Here is a 19,099-nt window from a genome sequence, read left to right on the forward strand (position 1 = left end):
ATGCACGAAGCATAAACACACCAGAACAGCAAGGACACTTCCGTTGACAGATATTGTTTACGCCTCTAGACCGCTGTTTCTTTTCTTCGAGCTCATCGTTAGAGGAGAATAGTAGCAGGATACTAATGATGATATAATAGAAGATGATGGACGGTTTATGGTCCGATATTGATGATTGAAGATCTAAGATAGCAATGGCAGTGATTGCGAAATGGATAATATTATCATGATTATATGCCAGTCTGGTAATGCGTTGTACTAGTGGACAGTATTGAAATCATCACTGCATTCGATGCAAATATTGGTATACCTTTGGTTTCAGTATTGGAAAAAAAGAGTAAGAGAACCTGGTTGATTTGGTTGCATCTGCGACTGGCTACCGGGTGTTGTGATCAGCAATGTTACCATGGGAGAAAATAAGAGCGCAAGGATCTGTTGGGTCTTTTTGTGCCGGTGCGAGAACCCTAAGTGCATGGCAAAATAGAACTGTTTCATCCACAATGCAGAATGTCTTGCGGTACATGGCATTGATGACTGAACATCTCGCCAGCTCGCCCAAATGGGGATCATGCCCAAACGGAGGAACAAGACATCTTTCCAGCTCAGCTAGCTATATAGTATATACCGTGAAACGGATGATTAACTTGTGCCACGCATGACAGCTTCTGTCCCATTCGGCCCAGGCTTAGACACATCAATGCCAATAGCAGCTGATCCTCCATTACATGCTCATTGGCGATTTACGGCCACCTCCAACTGTATCCGCCGTCCCTCAGCTTCCGTCTTCGCAGATCTGGCTCGGCGCAGTACATTTTCTCGGCTAGGCTCAAAGAAGTCCCACAGAGCGGTCCAAACACCTGAAGGCAAACCAGTCAGAAACTGGCGCGGCTCAGAGTCTTTCTTTATGTTATTGTACGTAAGCTGTTTTTCGGCTTTCTTCACCCCATCGTCCAACTGCTCCACGAGACTCTGTACACGAGCTCTACTTGCTGCCAACTCCTGATGCAGATGCTGCACTTCCATTACAGGACCAAACTGCACTAAGCCAGGTTCCTTTCCAACTCAAAATGCCGTTGCCTCTCAGCAAAATACTGGTTTGCGAGCATGGGGAGCTCGTGATGCAGACGCTGCACTTCCATGACCGAACTGCACTAGGCTCAGCAAATACTGTTTTGCGAGCATGGGGAGCAGAGCGTCCAGACTCCACTCTCTTGCGAAAAGCAAACCTGGTACCGTAGGACAGCTGTTTGGTTTCCTGGACTCATCCTGCCCTTGTAGAGCTGGGCAAAACGATTTCGACTTCGGGATCGAAATGATCGCTGCATCTCAAATATTCAGAGTGACCCTAAAACTACGTCCTTCCTCACGGGGAATAGCCTGGATCCGCTTGCTCCAGGCCGCTGTGGCTCCACACGACAAAAGGAGTGAAATGACTTGCTTGCTTCGTCCTCCTGTTCTGACAGTGAGGAACGCAGCAATGATCCTGAGAAGGCATCCTGAAGTCGTAAAAAGGAAGACGTCTAAACAAAAACAAAACAGCTCAAATCAAAAGTCCTTGTGGCATTTTTTGTAGACAGGCTTGCACTGCGTGTAGATTTCGCGTGCTCTGCACTTCGCATGCGAGAAGTCACGCAAAGCCGAGGTGAGGTTGGTCGCGTGTGTGCAGCAGGATCCCACGCGACTGCGGAGTTGCCCCCTTCCTCGAACCCAGACAATAATAAGGGGATCGGTCTATCATGTCAATATGACTGAACCTGTATGATGTAACCTTGTACTTGTAGTTGTGACTTGTTGTAGGGTTCAGGGCAGGGAGTCGTATAGACCCTGGTTCAGGGCAAGGAGCACTGACGATAAGCACCTTTCTAAAGGGAGAACTTCAAATTTCAAAGGATAAGTCGGGGAAATGAACTGCCTGATATAAAGGGAAAAAATACCCAAGGGCGCGAGGGCCATCACCATGATCACTAGCACTGCACTGGCATGGCATCAATATGTGTGGCACGTGTTGTGAGCGGTCTTCGCATACACGCGTGCACGGTTCTGTAGGTTCGGCCTGGTCCCATACCGAGTAGCTCAGATGGTTCAATACAGGGAGTCGTACTCAAACTAAAGTAATAGTGTAGACTTAGTTTGAGTACGACTCCCTGGTTCAGTACATGAGAGTCAAAGCAAGGTCCCGGGTAGATCTACGGATTCGAGACCGAGGCTGGAGTGGATGGGGTTGGCATTTTTTTCTCTTTTCAGGCAGTTCGACGTAGATCTACGCGTGAGTTCGCGTCCACCATACCACTGGTCAGATTTGGGCTGCTGCCGTGCTGGACGTGGACTTGGTGGCACCAGGTCCAGCAGCCCAAATGTGACTCCCCCGACTGATCCGTTGAGAACACTGTTTCGTAGTAATATACCGGTAAATTACTACTCCCTGGTTCACCACCAGGTCATGGCCTTTGAACCAAACCAAAACCAAACCTCATGTGTGGTGTCTCAGAAAAGGACACGTACAAAATAGTGCTATACAATCATGTATTCAGTATGTGCGTGTACGGTGTATGTAGAGTGCAGGTAGGGTGAGGAGTTCTTGAGTTGGAAATACCGGTAATATCAATTTACCATCCACAATGACTATGTAGGATGTCGTAAGTCGATCTCAGACAACCCTGGCCTGTACCTTTCGTGGCTGAAGCTGCCATGGGACGATTTCAGTAGATGATGCTTTGGACCGTGGGTTGTGATTAGAGGTGGAACAATGGGAGCGCAAGTGGAAAGCAGACGAGAAGGTGCAAGGGCAACATGCCGAAAATACGCTGGACTAAATCTGCTCGCTCTTATTCAGTTGTTGTACCAGCTGACTGTTGCTGGGATGTATGGTTACGCACCTCTCGGGATAAAGGGCACTGTAAGTTTTCACTCTGAGAAAGTTTTGGCAGTACTTACATTGTTCTAGGACCGCGGCTGGGCACAAACAACACCAAATAAGCAAGCCACCGCTGTCGTTTTTGAACACACTATTCGAGATTGCCAAATCTGTTCTTGGGATCCATTGAAGGTTTATCCAGCCACCGCTATGCACGCATGCTCTTGTCAGATCCTCAATCTACGTTGGTAGGACTGGTTACACAATGCATATTTTGTGGTACTTTATGGGGATTTCCTGGAATAGTTGTATTCCTCAGACCTGCTGCATGCACACTTACATGAATGTGCATGTGCATGCGGTGTGTGGGTGGGTGGGTATATGCATGTGCGTGCATGTCTGGCTGTCTGTCTTTCTGTCAGTCTGTCTGTCTGTCTGTCTGTCTGTCTGTCTATTTAATATATCTATGTGTGTCTTTGTATGTGTGTCTGCGTGTACACATGTGCATGATTGTGCATAAGACAACACTACACAGCATATCATCAATTGCCAGTGAAACGGGCAAGGTGATGGTCAGGGTGACGAGCTCAGCCAACCCCTACACTGGCCCCAGTGAGCTCAGTCTTATACTCTCCAATGCTGCGTTTACACCCTGTATGAGAAAAGATGATGTCATCTTTGCAAGGTAGGGTTGGCATGCTTTGGGTCTGTTTGCATCAAGGGAAAATCGTTTGCACAAGCATGATCATTGACGGAGTACTTTTCTAAATAGTTCATGGCTTGTACTTCATGAAGTAGTATGATTGGACGGTCACTGGTCACAGTGGCCATGTCAAAAGGAAATCAATGAGTAAGCAGCAGCATTCGACTCTGTACAGATTTTACAACGAACGTGTCGCTCTGCTGATGGTGTGCTGTGGCAACGTGGCGAGGTCGGCTGGAGTGGGGAGCGCAGTTATGGGGTGGTGGGTGATGAAATATCAAAACTAGTTGTAATATTACTACACTAGCACCTTCACTTCACTGTGCACACAGCGCATGTACTTGCAGGGTCGGCGGCACTCGTACGCCAGGTGATGCTATTGCTGTACCAGGTTTTGCCAATTCCAGCTTTCCCGGACTGTCCAATACACAATCAAATTTAGTATTCAAGTAGGCACCCCACTGCCCAAAGAATGCTCAGTACATGTAACTACACAGGGCAGAGCCGACCTGGGGCCGTACCACCCCTCATGAGCTGGCCCCGGGCCTGATTTGGTGTTGATTGCGTCTCCCATTGTAGATATGAAACGATCAATGAAGTCAGCATGAACGGCTCGTGCTGTGGCCAGTGCATCACAATCAGCAATGTGACCAGGGTATCGCACTGCACACTGACGGACAAGAAGCGCTGTACGACTCTCTATCGCAAGCCGACGAGTATGTTTGTTGCATCGCAGCTCTGCAGAAGCACCACACCACATTCTCTGAGCAATATTAGCAGGCCAGTGATCAACACATGGGCAGCATGTTGTATTGGAGTGATGGGACACTGTCACATGACCACAGTGGAAGAGTGCATGCATACATTCAACGGAAAGTGGTTTCTCAACAAGATGTGCAGACAGGTGAGTGAGAAACCAAGTACCTTTTGACAACTTGCTCACATGTATGTGGCTGATTGTGAACATGCTCACGCCTTCACTAAGGAATCGAAACTTTGCTCTCTAGACACTACAGTCAGACCTCGCTTAACCGCACACATTCGCTTTCCACAAAAATATCCGAATAGGCGAGGGAACCGGATAACCGAACACTGGTTATGTTGGATGAACCACGTATGCCGTAAATCTGTAGCCAGCTATTTTCTTCCGGATGGCAAGGGATCCGGATAAAAGAGGACGGGATAAGCGAGGTCTGACTGTATCAACACGGGATGCTCAGACTGGTCACTATATCGTTGTCACTCTTGGTCTTGCCAGTGAAAATGTTTGTGCCGGTTTGTCCTGTCATACTAGGTGAACTGCATTGGCGAGGTGTGTGGTGGAATGCCTAAGCTTCCTGCTGATCCCAACTCTCCTTACCGGTCACTGATATCAAATCAACTCTATCGTTGGATTACAGCCAATTTTCTCCACCGGGGAATGGTTGACTTCGTTGTACTGCTCAACATACAGGTAGGTAGGTATTACCTGGTCATGACACATTCACTGGACTGGACTAGACCCTGCTGAACTGTGATCTATTGCTACATTTAGTAAGAAAAGGTGCACCAGGATAAGAGATGAAAGAGGCCTGCCCATCAGACATGCTATGATCAGAGTGGATCCAACTTGACCAAGAGGTTTTATTATTATTATTATTATTGACATCTGATGCCACCACTTCCGAACTCTTTTCCAGTATGCTCTTTCTGTACTCTATCATAGTACAAAATGGCTGTGATTTTATTGATTTTGTGTATGTAGTACTGGCTTGGAATACCAATCACACTGGATAATGGCAGCATGACACCAGTCGTCGTGTTCCTCATGAGTGGCTTTGGAGGACAAATGGTAAGGCAATTGCCATGGCAACAAAACAAACTTCGTGCATATCTGGGTCATGTATTCAAGTCCTGTGCTAAACACATGTCACACAGTTCCATTCACTGCATGAATGGACGTCTCTTCAGTGCCATGTGTTAACCTGTGTGTAAACGATTCATCTCTATATTCTATTGCTCACGTTTATAGGATTAATAAAACGGTTGTCTCCTCGAAGATTGCTTGTACCTCTTCTTTGTTTCTTGGTTTCCTTATTCATACATGTACATCAGGTGGCAACATCTCTTCAGCCATACAAGATTCACCTGAGCAGCAGCAGTGCGGTGTGGGGTTATGCGGCGTACTACCCGCTGACGCTGCTGAGAGACTTCTCCCCGTCAAGCACTCCCATGATTAAGCTGATCAATCACCTCTGCTTCTTCGCCTTCATGCTTGGTCTGGATGCCCTGCTCTCAGCATCGAGCCTTGCCAGCATAGCTGGCTTCTTTTTCGGATTTTGGACGTTGCTAACAGTGCAGAAAACACGCTGGACCCAGAGAGAAAAGGACGATATTAGACCATGGTGGAAAGAGAAGGAGTTTTGGCTTAGACTACACGGTGTCGTGTGCATCATTGTGTGTATTGCAATAGTTGCAGTCTCCTTCTTCTATCAGGTCAAGTTTCCAGCTGTGCTTAGTGGCTACACTCCAGAGTATTGTGGTCGCGGTGTGCGTGCGCTCAACAATCCAGCTGCACTCCTGCTCTATGATGAGAACGAATACGACTATTTTGTGTACCACACTAACAAAAGTAGTGAGATGAGATTCTTTTCGTGTATGTAGTAAGTATATGTAGTAAGCATTTTTTAAATACGCTTGCCACTATTTAATCATTCAATGCAATTCATTGGCATATATTCAATTCTAGAATCATGTTCTATTTTAAACACCCTACCTTGCAAGGGTATTTATTAGGGGTCAAACGGGTGTACCGGGTACCCGCTCGTTAACCCTTTCACGGTCTCAGAATCCAGTCAAAATGAGGCTATTTACAGAATTCAACAATTTCGTACCTTGATTCATCCATAACTTCAGTTTCCCTTCGCTGATTTTCGTGATTTTGGGCTCTCTGGAAAGCTCTGGACAAGAGCAACACGCCGAGCTACAATTCGACACCAAGCGTGCCGTGGATCCAGCGCTGCAGCGCAGCGACATCGCCCCAGTGCTTGATTCACGACGAGAAACAAGATTCAACAGCCATTTCCCTCTCCTTGCTTACATCGAGCTCATATTTTTTGTGAGGAGTGCTGCGAGTCCATACTCTCATTTGAATCCGTGTCTCTATGGTGACAGCTAGCTGCAAAGGGAAAAACCCGTCCTCAAGACCCAGCTCGCCCACTCAAATCGTAAATGAGCCGTGACGCAGATCGCGAGCTTCGTAGCATCGCAGCCGTTCACTCTATCGCTTCGGCGATTGTTCCTACGGATAGCCTGGAGCTTTCTCTTCAACCCAGATATTTAGATGTTCGAATTTGCTCAAAAATTGACTGAGTTACGATAGTTTGAAAAATCGATCACCGGTGATCGATTTTCAAATGTGAGACCGTAAAAGGGTTAATCTCAGGTACCGTTAGTAAAAGGGTGCCCGTTTGTAAAAAAAAAAAAAGCTGCCACCTCGAACTAAAAAGTTACGATGGTTCTCTGCGACATCGAACCTGCCACAGTGCTTGAAGATGAAATAGTGTCACTAGGCTGAGTGACCAGTGGGAGTGTCACACGGTGATGTCCGTAGGTACAGTGCTGGCAACTGAAATCCGACCGCCAAGGGGGTCGGATTTCAGTTGCCAGCACTGTAGTAGCTATGATACTTATGGTTGTAGTTTGTTCCTTCAATCGACGAGCTTAGTTGAAAAGTAGTTCAAAATATTGCATACAAGATTACGGATTTGTGAAGATTCGTTTCACGAGTTCAACGAGCTAGCACTAGCAGCTAGCTGGCCAGCAGCACATCAGCTGTGTCAGGCACCCCAGCTATGGGTGCGAACATCTTCTGAATGCGAAGAGTACCAGTTCTCTGCGAACATAACAAATAGGATTGCGCGAGATAACGGAACGTTTGCTAAACTATTCTGTCCTTACATGGCTTGAATCGCACCAATCTGCAGTTGATTTGCGTACATGTATCAAAAACTCAAAATACATGATTGTACATGTGGCACTAGGACCATGTATGATCGTAACTGCCTGTGAAGTTGTGTGCATGGGCAAATGTACGGATGACATTCATTTGGAACTTCAGTGCCATAATGTTATTATGGGACACAAATCAATTGCGAATCATAATGTGGCATCAAAATACAACCTGATAATATACAAATTTAAATCACGATTTTATACTGCAGAACTCCCACTGAGACCCTGTACGCTTACACCAAGATCTACACACTAGAGCAACGCTTAAATTTCAAGCAATACGTCTTTGTCTTTCGCTGTCTGCATGGTTTATCTAGCCCACTTCTCAGCCTCCTATTCACTCCCCGTTGCACTGGCCCACACTCTGCTGCCACAACTCGGGGCCAAGCTACAGCTGCTCTTGTCTTGCCTGCCTGCCACTCCCGGTATGGTTTCCATTCCATTGCGTATCTTGGTGCCGACAGGTGGAATGCGCTGCCTCCATCTTGTCGCCTGGCCGAGTCGCCTGCTTTGTTTCGCGCTCACACAAAGTCTCATTTAGGGTTCCCAGTAAAAAGGCAACATTGCCTGTTGGGAAATCCCTAACAAAATAAGAAAAAATAATAATAATAATAATCTGAGAAATGCGCAAAAAATAATATGGCTGCTAAAGGGTACCCGTTAAGAAAATTACCCTTTCGTTAGTTAAAGGTACACCCGTTTGACCCCTAGTTTTTTATCTAATTCCGGTATTTCATGTCCGAAGTACAGAACCAATACAGGTACGCCACTCAACCTGCACGTGCATGTACTGTATTTTTGGAATCAGGAATATCTTCACGACGCCTAAATTCGTGAAAGAGATTTATAATCGACTCGGCCCGGATGGAGAGCCAAGGATGAATTTATAGAAAAGAAAAAGGACTAAGGATCTACAAGTTATGCTATAATGTCCACTAACACCATCAGTTACTTAGCAATCAGCTCATGTGATAACATTGCATGACACTGACCGACGGTACTGACGTTCTACAACTAACTGGCTAACAGCTCTAGCGCATCTTGGATGCGCACTTCAACAGCCTGCCAACTTGGAAGGTTCAAATTTATAATGATAACATAAGAGGGGAAGGTGAGCGCATCCAAGATGGGCTAGAGCTGTTAGCCAGTTAGGTGTATAACGTCAGTGCCGTCGGTCAGTGTCGTGCAATGTTGTCGCATGAGCTGATTGTTCAGTAACTGGTGGTGTTAGTGGACATTATAGCGTAACTTGAAGTTCCTTGGTCCTTTTTCTTTTCTATAGATTTACAATGCCTTGGCTTTTGTTGACATTAAAACAATAACGGGGAGTGAAGAATGCGAAATATTAGGATTGCCTCGTTCAATTCCCTTGTTGCGCAACGGGTCTAGAGTGAAAGACTTTTCATGGCTTATTTATGTTGTTCTTTAGTTTTATTGTGTAGTGGTTTAGTCTTGACTTGTTGCACTGTTTTGGTTGCATGTGCAGTCTTCTGTACATGTATACACCATGCAACGCTTACGTCATCGTCGCGCGTGCAACATTATTTCGCGCGCGCGCGCGCGCGCGCGCGCATGCTCATTATATACTGCCGCAACGTTTGTCCTTTTCTTTAGTTATCAGTTTTTGCCTCGTCGTGTCCGGTCTTCTTGTCTGTCCGTCTTCGTCTTGTCAAGAGAATATGTAGAACTTTTAGTTCAGTTGCGCTGTTGTGTGTGGCGAGTCGGATGGGCGGGGAGGCTGGGCCCCTGACGCCTGGAGAAGATGTGCTGGTGCACGAAAATGGCGATCACGCCAGGATTGTCAGGAAGACGAGGAACTTGCAGGAACTCCGGTGCGAAGGAAAACGCATCGAGAACAAATAACCATTAGTACGTCTACGTCGTTGGGAGGCAGTTTGCACCGTGCATGCGTGGACGAGTGACCAACGAGGGAGCTGCGGATTGTGTGACCTCTGAGGGAGCTGCTTGAATCCGACGACAAGGACGGTGCGAAGGAAAACGCATCGAAATCAAATAACCATTTGTACGTCTACGTCGTTGGGAGGCAGTTTGCACCGTGCACGAGTGGACGAGTGACCAACGAGGGAGCTGCGCCGTTGTCCGCAGTTTGTACCTGGGATTGTGTGACCTCCGAGGGAGCTGCTTGAGTCTGACGACAAGGACGGTGCGAAGGAAAACGCATCGAAATCAAATAACCATTTGTACGTCTACGTCGTTGGGAGGCAGTTTGCACCGTGCCAGACTGGACGAGTGACCAACGAGGGAGCTGCGCCGCTGTCCGCAGTTTGTACCTGGGATTGGGTGACCTCCGAGGGAGCTGCTTGAATCCGACGACAAGGACGGTGCGAAGGAAAACGCATCGAAATCAAATAACCCACGGTACGGTCGTCCACAGTGGAGGAACCCTGCGGGGCGCTGTTCTCGACGACAAGAAGAAGGACATGGAGGGTGCGAAGGAAAACGCATCGTGAACAAATAACCCGCCATGAGTGTGAAGGAGTTTGGAGGGTGCTCCCGCTTTGATTTGTTTTGATTTGCTCGATTATTTATTTGTTTGTGCCTGGCCTGGTGATGGGTCGGATGTTGACTGTAGTTTATTGCCTTGATTTGCTGGTGCCTGGTGACAGTTCGGAAGCTGACTTCCGTTTGTATTTTCTATTGATCGTTCATTTGTTATTATTTATTTTGCCGTTTGTGAGTCTTAGATTATCTATGCGTGCAGCATAGATTATATGTAGTACAGTTTGCAGCCTCCTTGAGCCTTGAAAAGGTCTTTGGCGGGGAGTATGTTGCGCAACGGGTCTAGAGTGAAAGACTTTTCATGGCTTATTTTAAGTTATTTATGTTGTTCTTTAGTTTTATTGTGTAGTGGTTTAGTCTTGACTTGTTGCACTGTTTTGGTTGCATGTGCAGTCTTCTGTACATGTATACACCATGCAACGCTTACGTCATCGTCGCGCGTGCAACATTATTTCGCGCGCGCGCGCGCGCGCGCGCATGCTCATTATATACTGCCGCAACGTTTGTCCTTTTCTTTAGTTATCAGTTTTTGCCTCGTCGTGTCCGGTCTTCTTGTCTGTCCGTCTTCGTCTTGTCAAGAGAATATGTAGAACTTTTAGTTCAGTTGCGCTGTTGTGTGTGGCGAGTCGGATGGGCGGGGAGGCTGGGCCCCTGACGCCTGGAGAAGATGTGCTGGTGCACGAAATCCCTCTTCTTCCAGCCATTAATGAACTATGCTGTACCAGCTGCAGGGCACTTGATAGCAATGAACGGCTAGTTTCATGCTGCGCACAACAGAACGGTAACTGTATGGGGATTATTGTCAATGCAATGCCAGAATCACAGCCGTTCCGTGCTCCAGCACGCAGCAATACAAAGGACGACGAGTACATGCATTATTGTCTTTTCATGCTAGTATGTTGGCATCAGAACTAGAAAGAAATCACTTGTCAAGAGCAAGGACATGACGAAAACAATTACAACTAAAGGATACGAAGCTTGTCATCGCCGGTACAGAGGTTTTGCTGATCTCTATGTGCCCGGCGAATATGTTAGTTGGTCAGGCTTGATCTGCTATCCATAAGCATCACTGAGGCAGACCAGTGATGACGAACACCCAGGCATGCTGACATGGCAGACGAATAGTGTCCACATCCGGTACTGTAATGTGAAAACCATCTGCAGCTTGACTTGCTGTCAGCTTGCCTGACATGCCCATCATCTGCACGGACACTGTGCTGGGAGCATTCTTGATTTGAGTCAGCACTAGATCACCCGGCTTGCCACCACTCACTGTACGCCAGGAAACAGAATAGCATGGCAGCATGGATTATAACAATCATCTTGTGTACTATTGATACACTTTAAAAAGAGGTTTACAATCTCTTAGTATGAGTACATAACAAGTCATGTATTTTCCCCTCACCCCGAGTCACCGTGTTCAAGTGACTGGGGATACCAATGTGTGCAATAAGTTCATCCCGCAAACTGTACCTACTATACACCTCTCATGTCGCATTTTCCGGATTGCTATGCTTCTCGATATCGATATGAATATTGTCTCACATTGATAGTTGCTAACATGTCAGCATGCTATCTAAGCATGTTGTGTGTGTGAAGAGAATATTCACTTACCCTGCTTAGGCCAATCAAAGGAAATCGCATACACATCTCCAGTAGCCTGAGAACAGGACAGCAACACACATCATCACAGACAGCCGGGAGAAGACTACTTTGCACTGCAGGTATATTCCGTTCATTTGGCTACAAAGTGAAACATGAAGTCATATCGACAATATTGACCATCCAGTAGCTAGTCGGAGTAAAAATATTACCTTGGATTGTGTGTACCATATACGACCAGCGACGGTATCGTTCTGAGCTATCCATGGCTTGGTCCCATAGATTGCATCACCATTTACCTGAAACATATTGTATAAAAATATGGTTTAGGACTTTTAAGTTGAAGTGCAATAAAGAAATGAAGATGCTTCATTACTAGCACCCGCTCTCTCTGCCTGAGGCTTCAGCAATTTTTGCCATTTTGAACCATCTCTCGTACTTTGCCCCAACTTGAGGAAGCCCTAAGAGCTTCCTTAAATGAAATTCCATGAGTAAGTTAGTCAACAGGGGCAAAAACTGGCTTTACATGTATGTGTCGTAAGGCTTTTATACTTCTGAAGTATCAGGGTTCTAGCCAGGTCAAAATAGTAAGGGGGGGGGAGGGAAAATAGTTACCACGTAACCCATTTTTCCATTTTCAAAATACATGTAACTGTCTTGCATTGTGAAATGCAATGTATGGGGGAACACCTGACTTCACCCTAGACAAATAAGCCTTTATGAACCCTCTAGTACTGACTATTGACTGCATTTTCGTTAAATGGTATGAAGAAACACAAAATCGGAAAATGAGTAGGGGTGCGGCACTTTTTCACAGGGGCGCACAAACAGAGTAGGGAGGGGGATGCTGTGCCCCCTACCCCCCCCCCCCCCCACCATCACCCTTTGGGTAGATCCCTGAGTATGTACTATGCAAGGCCTTCTACTGCGAATTCTGGTGTGCCAAGTGTTATTAGGCAGGAAATGTTTAAAAAATGGATACATAACACACACCTTCAACCAGTCTCCCATCTGCAACAGCCGATCCTCGAAAGCAGGCACCAAGCGTCCATCTGCGGTGGGTCCAACATTCAAGAGCAGATTTCTGGAAGGACAAACACCGCAAACACAACAACGGGTCATAATTATTACTTTCAACAATAGAGCAGGAGCTGATCGCATAAAGTTGTGCCATACTGCAACCTTCAGAGCACTTACTTATGTGTTGGCCATTGCGCAGTGTGCAGTATCCTGTAGTTCATTGGGTTTGTATAAAGTGTCCAGCGGCGTATTGGCTTGTGCGAAGTGTCCAGTGTTTTGGCTTGTGCGAAGTGTCCAGTGTATTGGGTTGTGCGCAGTGTCACATGCCTGTTGTGTTTGTGCATAACCATGATGGCGATGTCACTTGTGTTCTTTAAGAAAAATGTAAATCAAAACCTGGAGTGTGGGGTGACAGGGTCCAATATCAGGTGGGAGATGGGCAGATGGAGAAACATTTCCGGCACTGGAAGGTGAAAAGTACTTGTAAGAGACTCACCCATTGCAGCTGACTGTGTCCACCAGCTGATAGATCAAACCGGTCGCATTGTAGAAAGACTCAATTCCCTCCTGAAACAGTCCAAGGACAGAATAGACTCAACACTCAACATTTACTGGATGCAAAATTCTTTATTGTGATGTCGAAAAATTATTGTGTTTCGGGCCAGTCACCCATCGTCAGAACAATTTCCAAGGGGCGAACCTGGTCTTTTATGTCCATACATGTACCAAACAAATCGCTAAAAGAAATTTCCAAGGAGCACAGCAGATCACAAGGTCCTAGCATGGGTATATCAAACTTGTAAGAGTACCTTGGCCACTAACAGCACTCAGCTATGCATAGTGTCATAGTGATACCAGTATGCACTACCGGGAAAGGCAACCACCTGCCAGAAAATAACCACTATGAGCAGGACCAAACTGGACTATCATTTCCAGCCAAGTGACCATGGTTCAGGGAACCACCTGCCAGAAAAGAACCACTATGAGCAGGACCATACTGAACTATCATTTCCAGCCAAGTGATCATGGTTCAGGGAACCACCTGTGCATGGAAATAACAACAGCATGGGAATCCGTTTCAAACCACGTCCGGTCAGCTTATCGATCTCACTGCATTTTTTATAAATTTTAAGGCGGGGGCAGTGTTTCCTTACAGTCTATGCATGCAGAACCCACTGACATACAAACTTACTGTTCGGTCAAAGCCCCAAGAGCCCTGTTGAATGGTGAAGCAGCTCTCCCATTTGCTGGCCACCTTCTTTCCAGGCGTCCATCGATCAGGTCCGGTACTGTAATCCCCACCACTTCCAGATCCCCAGCTACAAAAAGTTACACACAATACATCACAGAATGAAACATTCACTTGTACATGAGTGCATATACTGTGGACATCAGTAGAGAAACAGGGACATTTCAAAACACACATGTGTCTGATCAAAAGGCATAAATACAGACCCAAACACGAGCAGGGAAAACATCTAATCTACTCACCGACTGTTCACCAGCACAGTATCCTTGACAGGACTTTCATTGTACAACCAGCTGATAAATTCTGGTGCTTTCCAGTATTTAACCGAATCAGATGAGCAGGGATTATCACCAGAAGCACCGTCAGCCCAGATGACTTCCGGCTGTAGAGGATATTGAACAAACATGCATTGGTATCAATACGCTTCTGAATTAATAGGATATTGGGCATACATCCACCCATGCATATCATACAATCTTGTTCTTTGCATTTGGTATTAGCATCTACAATACAGTTCTCGTAAAGACTATTGATTATGGCAAACAGACCCTGACAAAGTTCTGCTCTGCTACTCCTGCACCTTGTATCTAGTTGTCATGTCCTTCAGAGTTGGCATCAGAACTTGGTCCACAAATTTCGGATCTGTGCAGTTGTTCTCGTTGTCCTTGATACAAAAAACACAAAACAAAGAGGCCAACAGCAGGCCAAACATCAATATTGCCTGGTTCCACCAAAAATATTTGCTCCTCAGTCTCCCAAAGCATGTGAATTTATCCACTTATGGATTGCGGTTGGTAGTGGTGTTAATCAACAGGAAAACCTCCTACCTGCATGAATGCAAAAATGTCTAGTGCATTGACCAGTGATCATGACATTATTAGTTATCGCCCCAGTAATAGAGATAAATAAAGCCTTTCCTAAACCATGCGAGTGATGGCCAAGGGCCTAAATATTGGCGGGTGTTGGAGCAGTGGCTTGTGAATGACTGAATTAAAGAAAGGCTTCAGTGGAATTTGCAGTGGAGTCTGTGTAGTCTTAGAAAACGTGCAGGGTAGTGATAGGTCTGTGAGGATGTAATGTGGCTAACCTCCAGGAAGAGAGGGTTGTACCACTCTCTCATGCTGTGATATAGACCCATGTGTAGCCCTGCTGCTCTCACACTGTCTGTCAGCTCTCCAACAAGATCACGATGAGGACCAGTGTCCATGCTGCAAACAGAAAGTTATGAGTACGCCATGGGAAAACACTGGACATCAGGCTTTTACTTCAAATGTTTGCCTTGAAGCTTGAGTGCAAAACTGAAGCCACCTTGCTAAACCTGTTCTTTGCTGGGCAATTTGACAAGAATGGTCAGGATAGATTGGAAGCAATTTCGTACCCGGTTTGATTGCTCAATATAACTCAGCGTTAAGTTAGAATATATTTCAAGTAGTTCAATACAAGAAGATCCATTGAATTCCTCTTCAAGTGAATAGTATTTTAGTGGACGTGTCTTGTGAGCATGCACAAATCAAGTCAGTTTCCACCCTGACCATTGCATGCTTTATGAGCTAACCTGTTCCAGTTCCAATGTTGAGCACTTGGGAAGTTACACCAGCCTTCGTGATGCTTGGAGGTCAGTACAACATCTAGGAGTGATATGATCAATCCACACACCAAGTAGATCAGGTTATAATTAGTTGCACTGATTAATGTCACCAACACATGACGGTTTCTTGGGTGGGAACTCATCTCATGATTTGTGTTTGCCAAACGATCTAATCAAAGCACCACTGTGCCATGCAAGCTTGGTAAAGATGCCGCCACCAAGCAACCTCATGGACAATGCCACACTAATGACAATATAGACAGTACATGCACATGCAGTCATGATGTGTGTGTGTGTGGGGGGGGGGGGTGCTGTGTATGTACACGGCGTGTGTGTGTGTGTGGGGGGGGGGGGGGTGCTGTGTATGTACACGGCGTGTGTGTGTGTGTGTGTGTGTGTGTGTGTGTGTGTGTGTGTGTGGAATTTATCCAAACTTCTGATATCCCGTTGGAGTGGGGTCCAACACTCTCCGCCATACAGTAATATGTCCTCAGCATCACCAAGCCTCGTCAGTGGTCCGAGCGGCTGTCATCCACAGACCTGCGGAACCGTTGGGGAGACCCAGTACTGATGTCTACACGCCTCCGCAATCGGCGTCTGGAATGGACTGGGCACGTTGCGCGTATGGATGAGGATCGCACCCCCCTCCAACTCCTCTTTGGGTGGCTACCTGTGTCTCGGCCGTTTTGTGGTCCCCGGCGACGGTGGAAAGACACGGTGATGACTGACCTCAAGTTTGCACTGCAACAGCCATCTCAGTGGTTCATCCTTGCTCAGGACCGCCAACAGTGGAGGGAAGTACGGGTTGCCCCTCAGTCGAGCTCCACCATGCCCAAGTCTGTGCATTGCGCAGTGTGTGACCGGAACTTCTCGCGGGTCTCCGATAGAACGCGGCACAAGTGCACCACTCAGAGACGGCTTCCCATCCAGCTCCAGCGTGGATCAGTGCAATGCCAGAACTGCCAGAGGTGGTTCCGCAGCAAGGGTGGCTACTCTGTTCATCGATGCCAGCCTGTCACGAGTTCTCCTACACCAACAGTCAGTCTGTCTGTGCCACTTTCAGCTTGTTGCCAGCAGCACTGCCCAACATGTCAGCGATGCTTCCGTTCTGTGGCCGGGTTCAAGCGTCACAACTGCAATCGTGGTGCGAGACCATCTGCTGCTGAGAGAGCAGCTCTGCCCCTCAGCTGCCCACATTGTAAACGCAATTTCCGCCGGCAGCAGGACCTAGCCAGACATTCGCGGTCCTGCTTGTGATCCGTGCCCCGTTTTCTGGTCCCCTTTCCATAGGGGTGACACTTGCCCCTCTGGGCAGTCATGCTGCTAGTAGTAGTAGTAGTAGTAGTAGTAGTAGTAGTAGTAGTAGTAGTAGTAGTAGTAGTAGTAGTAGTAGTAGTAGTAGTAGTGTGTGTGTGTGTGTGTGTGTGTGTGTGTGTGTGTGTGTGTGTGTGTGTGTGTGTGTGTGTGTGTGTGTGTGTGTGTGTGTGTGTGTGTGTGTGTGTGTGTGTGTGTGTGTGTGTGTGTGTGTGTGTGTGTGTTGTTACTTACATTTTGCACCGGAATTCTTGAACAGCGTCGCCCATGCGTCCGGGTCATACAGCTCAGCATTGAACATCGGTGCAAAGTCATAGTAGCTGAATTGAAAGAACAAACCCAGATATGCTAGTCAAGTGTCAAGTCAAATCCACTGAGGTGCGTAGCTCGTGTGTAGTCCGCTTAGTCAAGTCACCACACCATGTACCAGCAAACTGCTGTTGTAGCTATTACATAGTCATAATAGCGGCCACAATGACGACGGCTTTGAGGCTGCTGGTGGTACATGGTTACCACAATGACGGCTATGAGGCTGCTGGTGGTACATGGTCACCACAATGACGACTATGAGGCTGCTGGTGGTACATGGTCACCACAATGACGACTATGAGGCTGCTGGTGGTACATGGTTACCACAATGACGGCTATGAGGCTGCTGGTGGTACATGGTCACCACAATGACGACTATGAGGCTGCTGGTGGTACATGGTCACCACAATGACGACTATGAGGCTGCTGGTGGTACATGGTCACCACACCACAGATTTGCTAGCTTTGCCCCTGGTTAGTCGGCGGAAAAGTGCGAGCCCTGGTGTAAGAAACACCAGAAATGCTAGTGAACATAAAGAAAACGTCACAGTAATACTGGCATTGGGTTACTGGCCTACAGTATAGGCCAAGTGGAAGCTGTGACAATACTACAGGCTCAGGCAAACTTTCCATTGCGATACGTTATCATATGTAGAGTGATTGTCCAATATATACACAAGCAATTGACCCACGATGATCAAACACAAACGAACACTGTCTACAAATCCCTCCTACTCACGTGAATTCCTCCCCAGTGCAGGGAAACTTGTTCGGCTGCACACCTGAACAGCCATACACTCGGTTGTGGAATTTGACGATCTCTGCGTTACCATCCATTAGATCTCTCCAGTACCACTCACTTCTGAATGATGGGACACTGAACATACCCCAATGAACTGGAGAACACAAAAACAATTACAGCCGTCTCTAGTTAATCCACCATTCAACAAGGCAACAACCTCAATGAACTACATGTAGCACGTTTTCATGGACCACCATGTGCCATTCATATGCACAACCATAAATCAGATTGAATGATATTACTCTAGCCTCCTCCTGGACCTGTTACACAGCAGAATGAATGCCTGTCGCACAAACAGAGCTGGATAAAAGATAAAAGAGGGACCATTAGGTCCTCCTATTTTGTTCCAATGTTGGTGCGTTTTTGAAACATGCACCTATTCTTCTGACACAATCTCCCGCTTGAAAAGAAATAGCAGAAAGTGACACTACATAACCAGGCCGTTCGGACAAACTTACTGAATATGCCGAACTTCACGTCATCAAACCAAGATGGCCGAGGGCGGAATGACAAGCTCTGTGAGAAGGAGAAAACAGTACAGGTATTACACCATCATTGTAAGCATAACCATTTCAAATTTGACTAGCAGGCTGAAGTCGAAAGCAATAGTCGAGACAGAAGGGGTTACAAGTTCTAGTCCTGCTTGGAAGGCGAGGGGACTTTCCCAGCCACATGCTGCAGTCTAGGTTGCAGGCTATTGGGGACATGTTACCTGGCATAAGAACATGTTGTTATTAAAAGAAGATGGCTGCTCGCAATGCTGCAGCTCGTGTTCCTGCCGACTAACAGACACTTGACTGTGTCAAAAACAAATAAGACTGAAGTATAAGCTTATTACGCTCCATTAAAAGTTCTCTATTCACATACATGTGTATATGCATGTACAGAGCCAAAGGAATCTAATCCAGTGCTATGCCATCACGGAGGTGCAGCATGTGGACATATATCCAGATTGATGCTACCGCTGTGAGGATGTGATTGAGGCGCACTTGGCTATGAGAGGAATTAGATAACTTTGGCCATAACTGTAGCTAACTTGGAAGTCTATTTACGAGGTAAGTAAGGAAAGCAAGATTCCGATCGAATGGAAAACACATAGTCTTTGGTCCTTCAAAATTAATGTTGTCTTAACCTGTCCTGGTCCA

The 19,099-nt window shown here is 46.6% G+C and overlaps 2 protein-coding genes across 2 annotated transcripts in view; one reads left to right on the forward strand and one right to left on the reverse strand.

Moving 5' to 3' along the window:
• The first annotated feature begins 2,562 nt into the window (after positions 1–2,562).
• On the forward strand, positions 2,563–6,311 carry LOC135809109 (inactive rhomboid protein 1-like). Its single transcript, XM_065322380.1, has 6 exons — positions 2,563–2,896; positions 3,376–3,539; positions 4,137–4,461; positions 4,852–5,010; positions 5,302–5,388; positions 5,652–6,311. Exons 1-6 carry the CDS (start codon positions 2,747–2,749, stop codon positions 6,198–6,200), a joined length of 1,434 nt encoding a protein of 477 aa, XP_065178452.1. The 5' UTR covers positions 2,563–2,746; the 3' UTR covers positions 6,201–6,311.
• Positions 6,312–10,856: 4,545 nt separating this feature from the next.
• Positions 10,857–19,099, reverse strand: part of LOC135809110 (alpha-L-fucosidase-like) — an 11,813-nt gene continuing 3,570 nt past the window's right edge. The window contains exons 6-18 of the mRNA XM_065322381.1: positions 18,413–18,470; positions 17,892–18,048; positions 17,078–17,163; positions 15,497–15,569; positions 15,029–15,149; positions 14,522–14,605; positions 14,184–14,323; positions 13,885–14,011; positions 13,189–13,259; positions 12,666–12,756; positions 11,885–11,971; positions 11,685–11,730; positions 10,857–11,342 (exon numbers count right to left, since the gene is read on the reverse strand). Coding sequence (XP_065178453.1) covers positions 11,137–11,342; positions 11,685–11,730; positions 11,885–11,971; positions 12,666–12,756; positions 13,189–13,259; positions 13,885–14,011; positions 14,184–14,323; positions 14,522–14,605; positions 15,029–15,149; positions 15,497–15,569; positions 17,078–17,163; positions 17,892–18,048; positions 18,413–18,470 — 1,347 coding nt within the window. The 3' untranslated portion in view covers positions 10,857–11,136. The remainder of the gene's footprint in view (positions 11,343–11,684; positions 11,731–11,884; positions 11,972–12,665; positions 12,757–13,188; positions 13,260–13,884; positions 14,012–14,183; positions 14,324–14,521; positions 14,606–15,028; positions 15,150–15,496; positions 15,570–17,077; positions 17,164–17,891; positions 18,049–18,412; positions 18,471–19,099) is intronic.

This window comes from Sycon ciliatum, chromosome 2 (genome assembly GCF_964019385.1).
Source record: "Sycon ciliatum chromosome 2, ocSycCili1.1, whole genome shotgun sequence".
NCBI classification, from domain to species: Eukaryota; Metazoa; Porifera; class Calcarea; order Leucosolenida; family Sycettidae; genus Sycon; species Sycon ciliatum.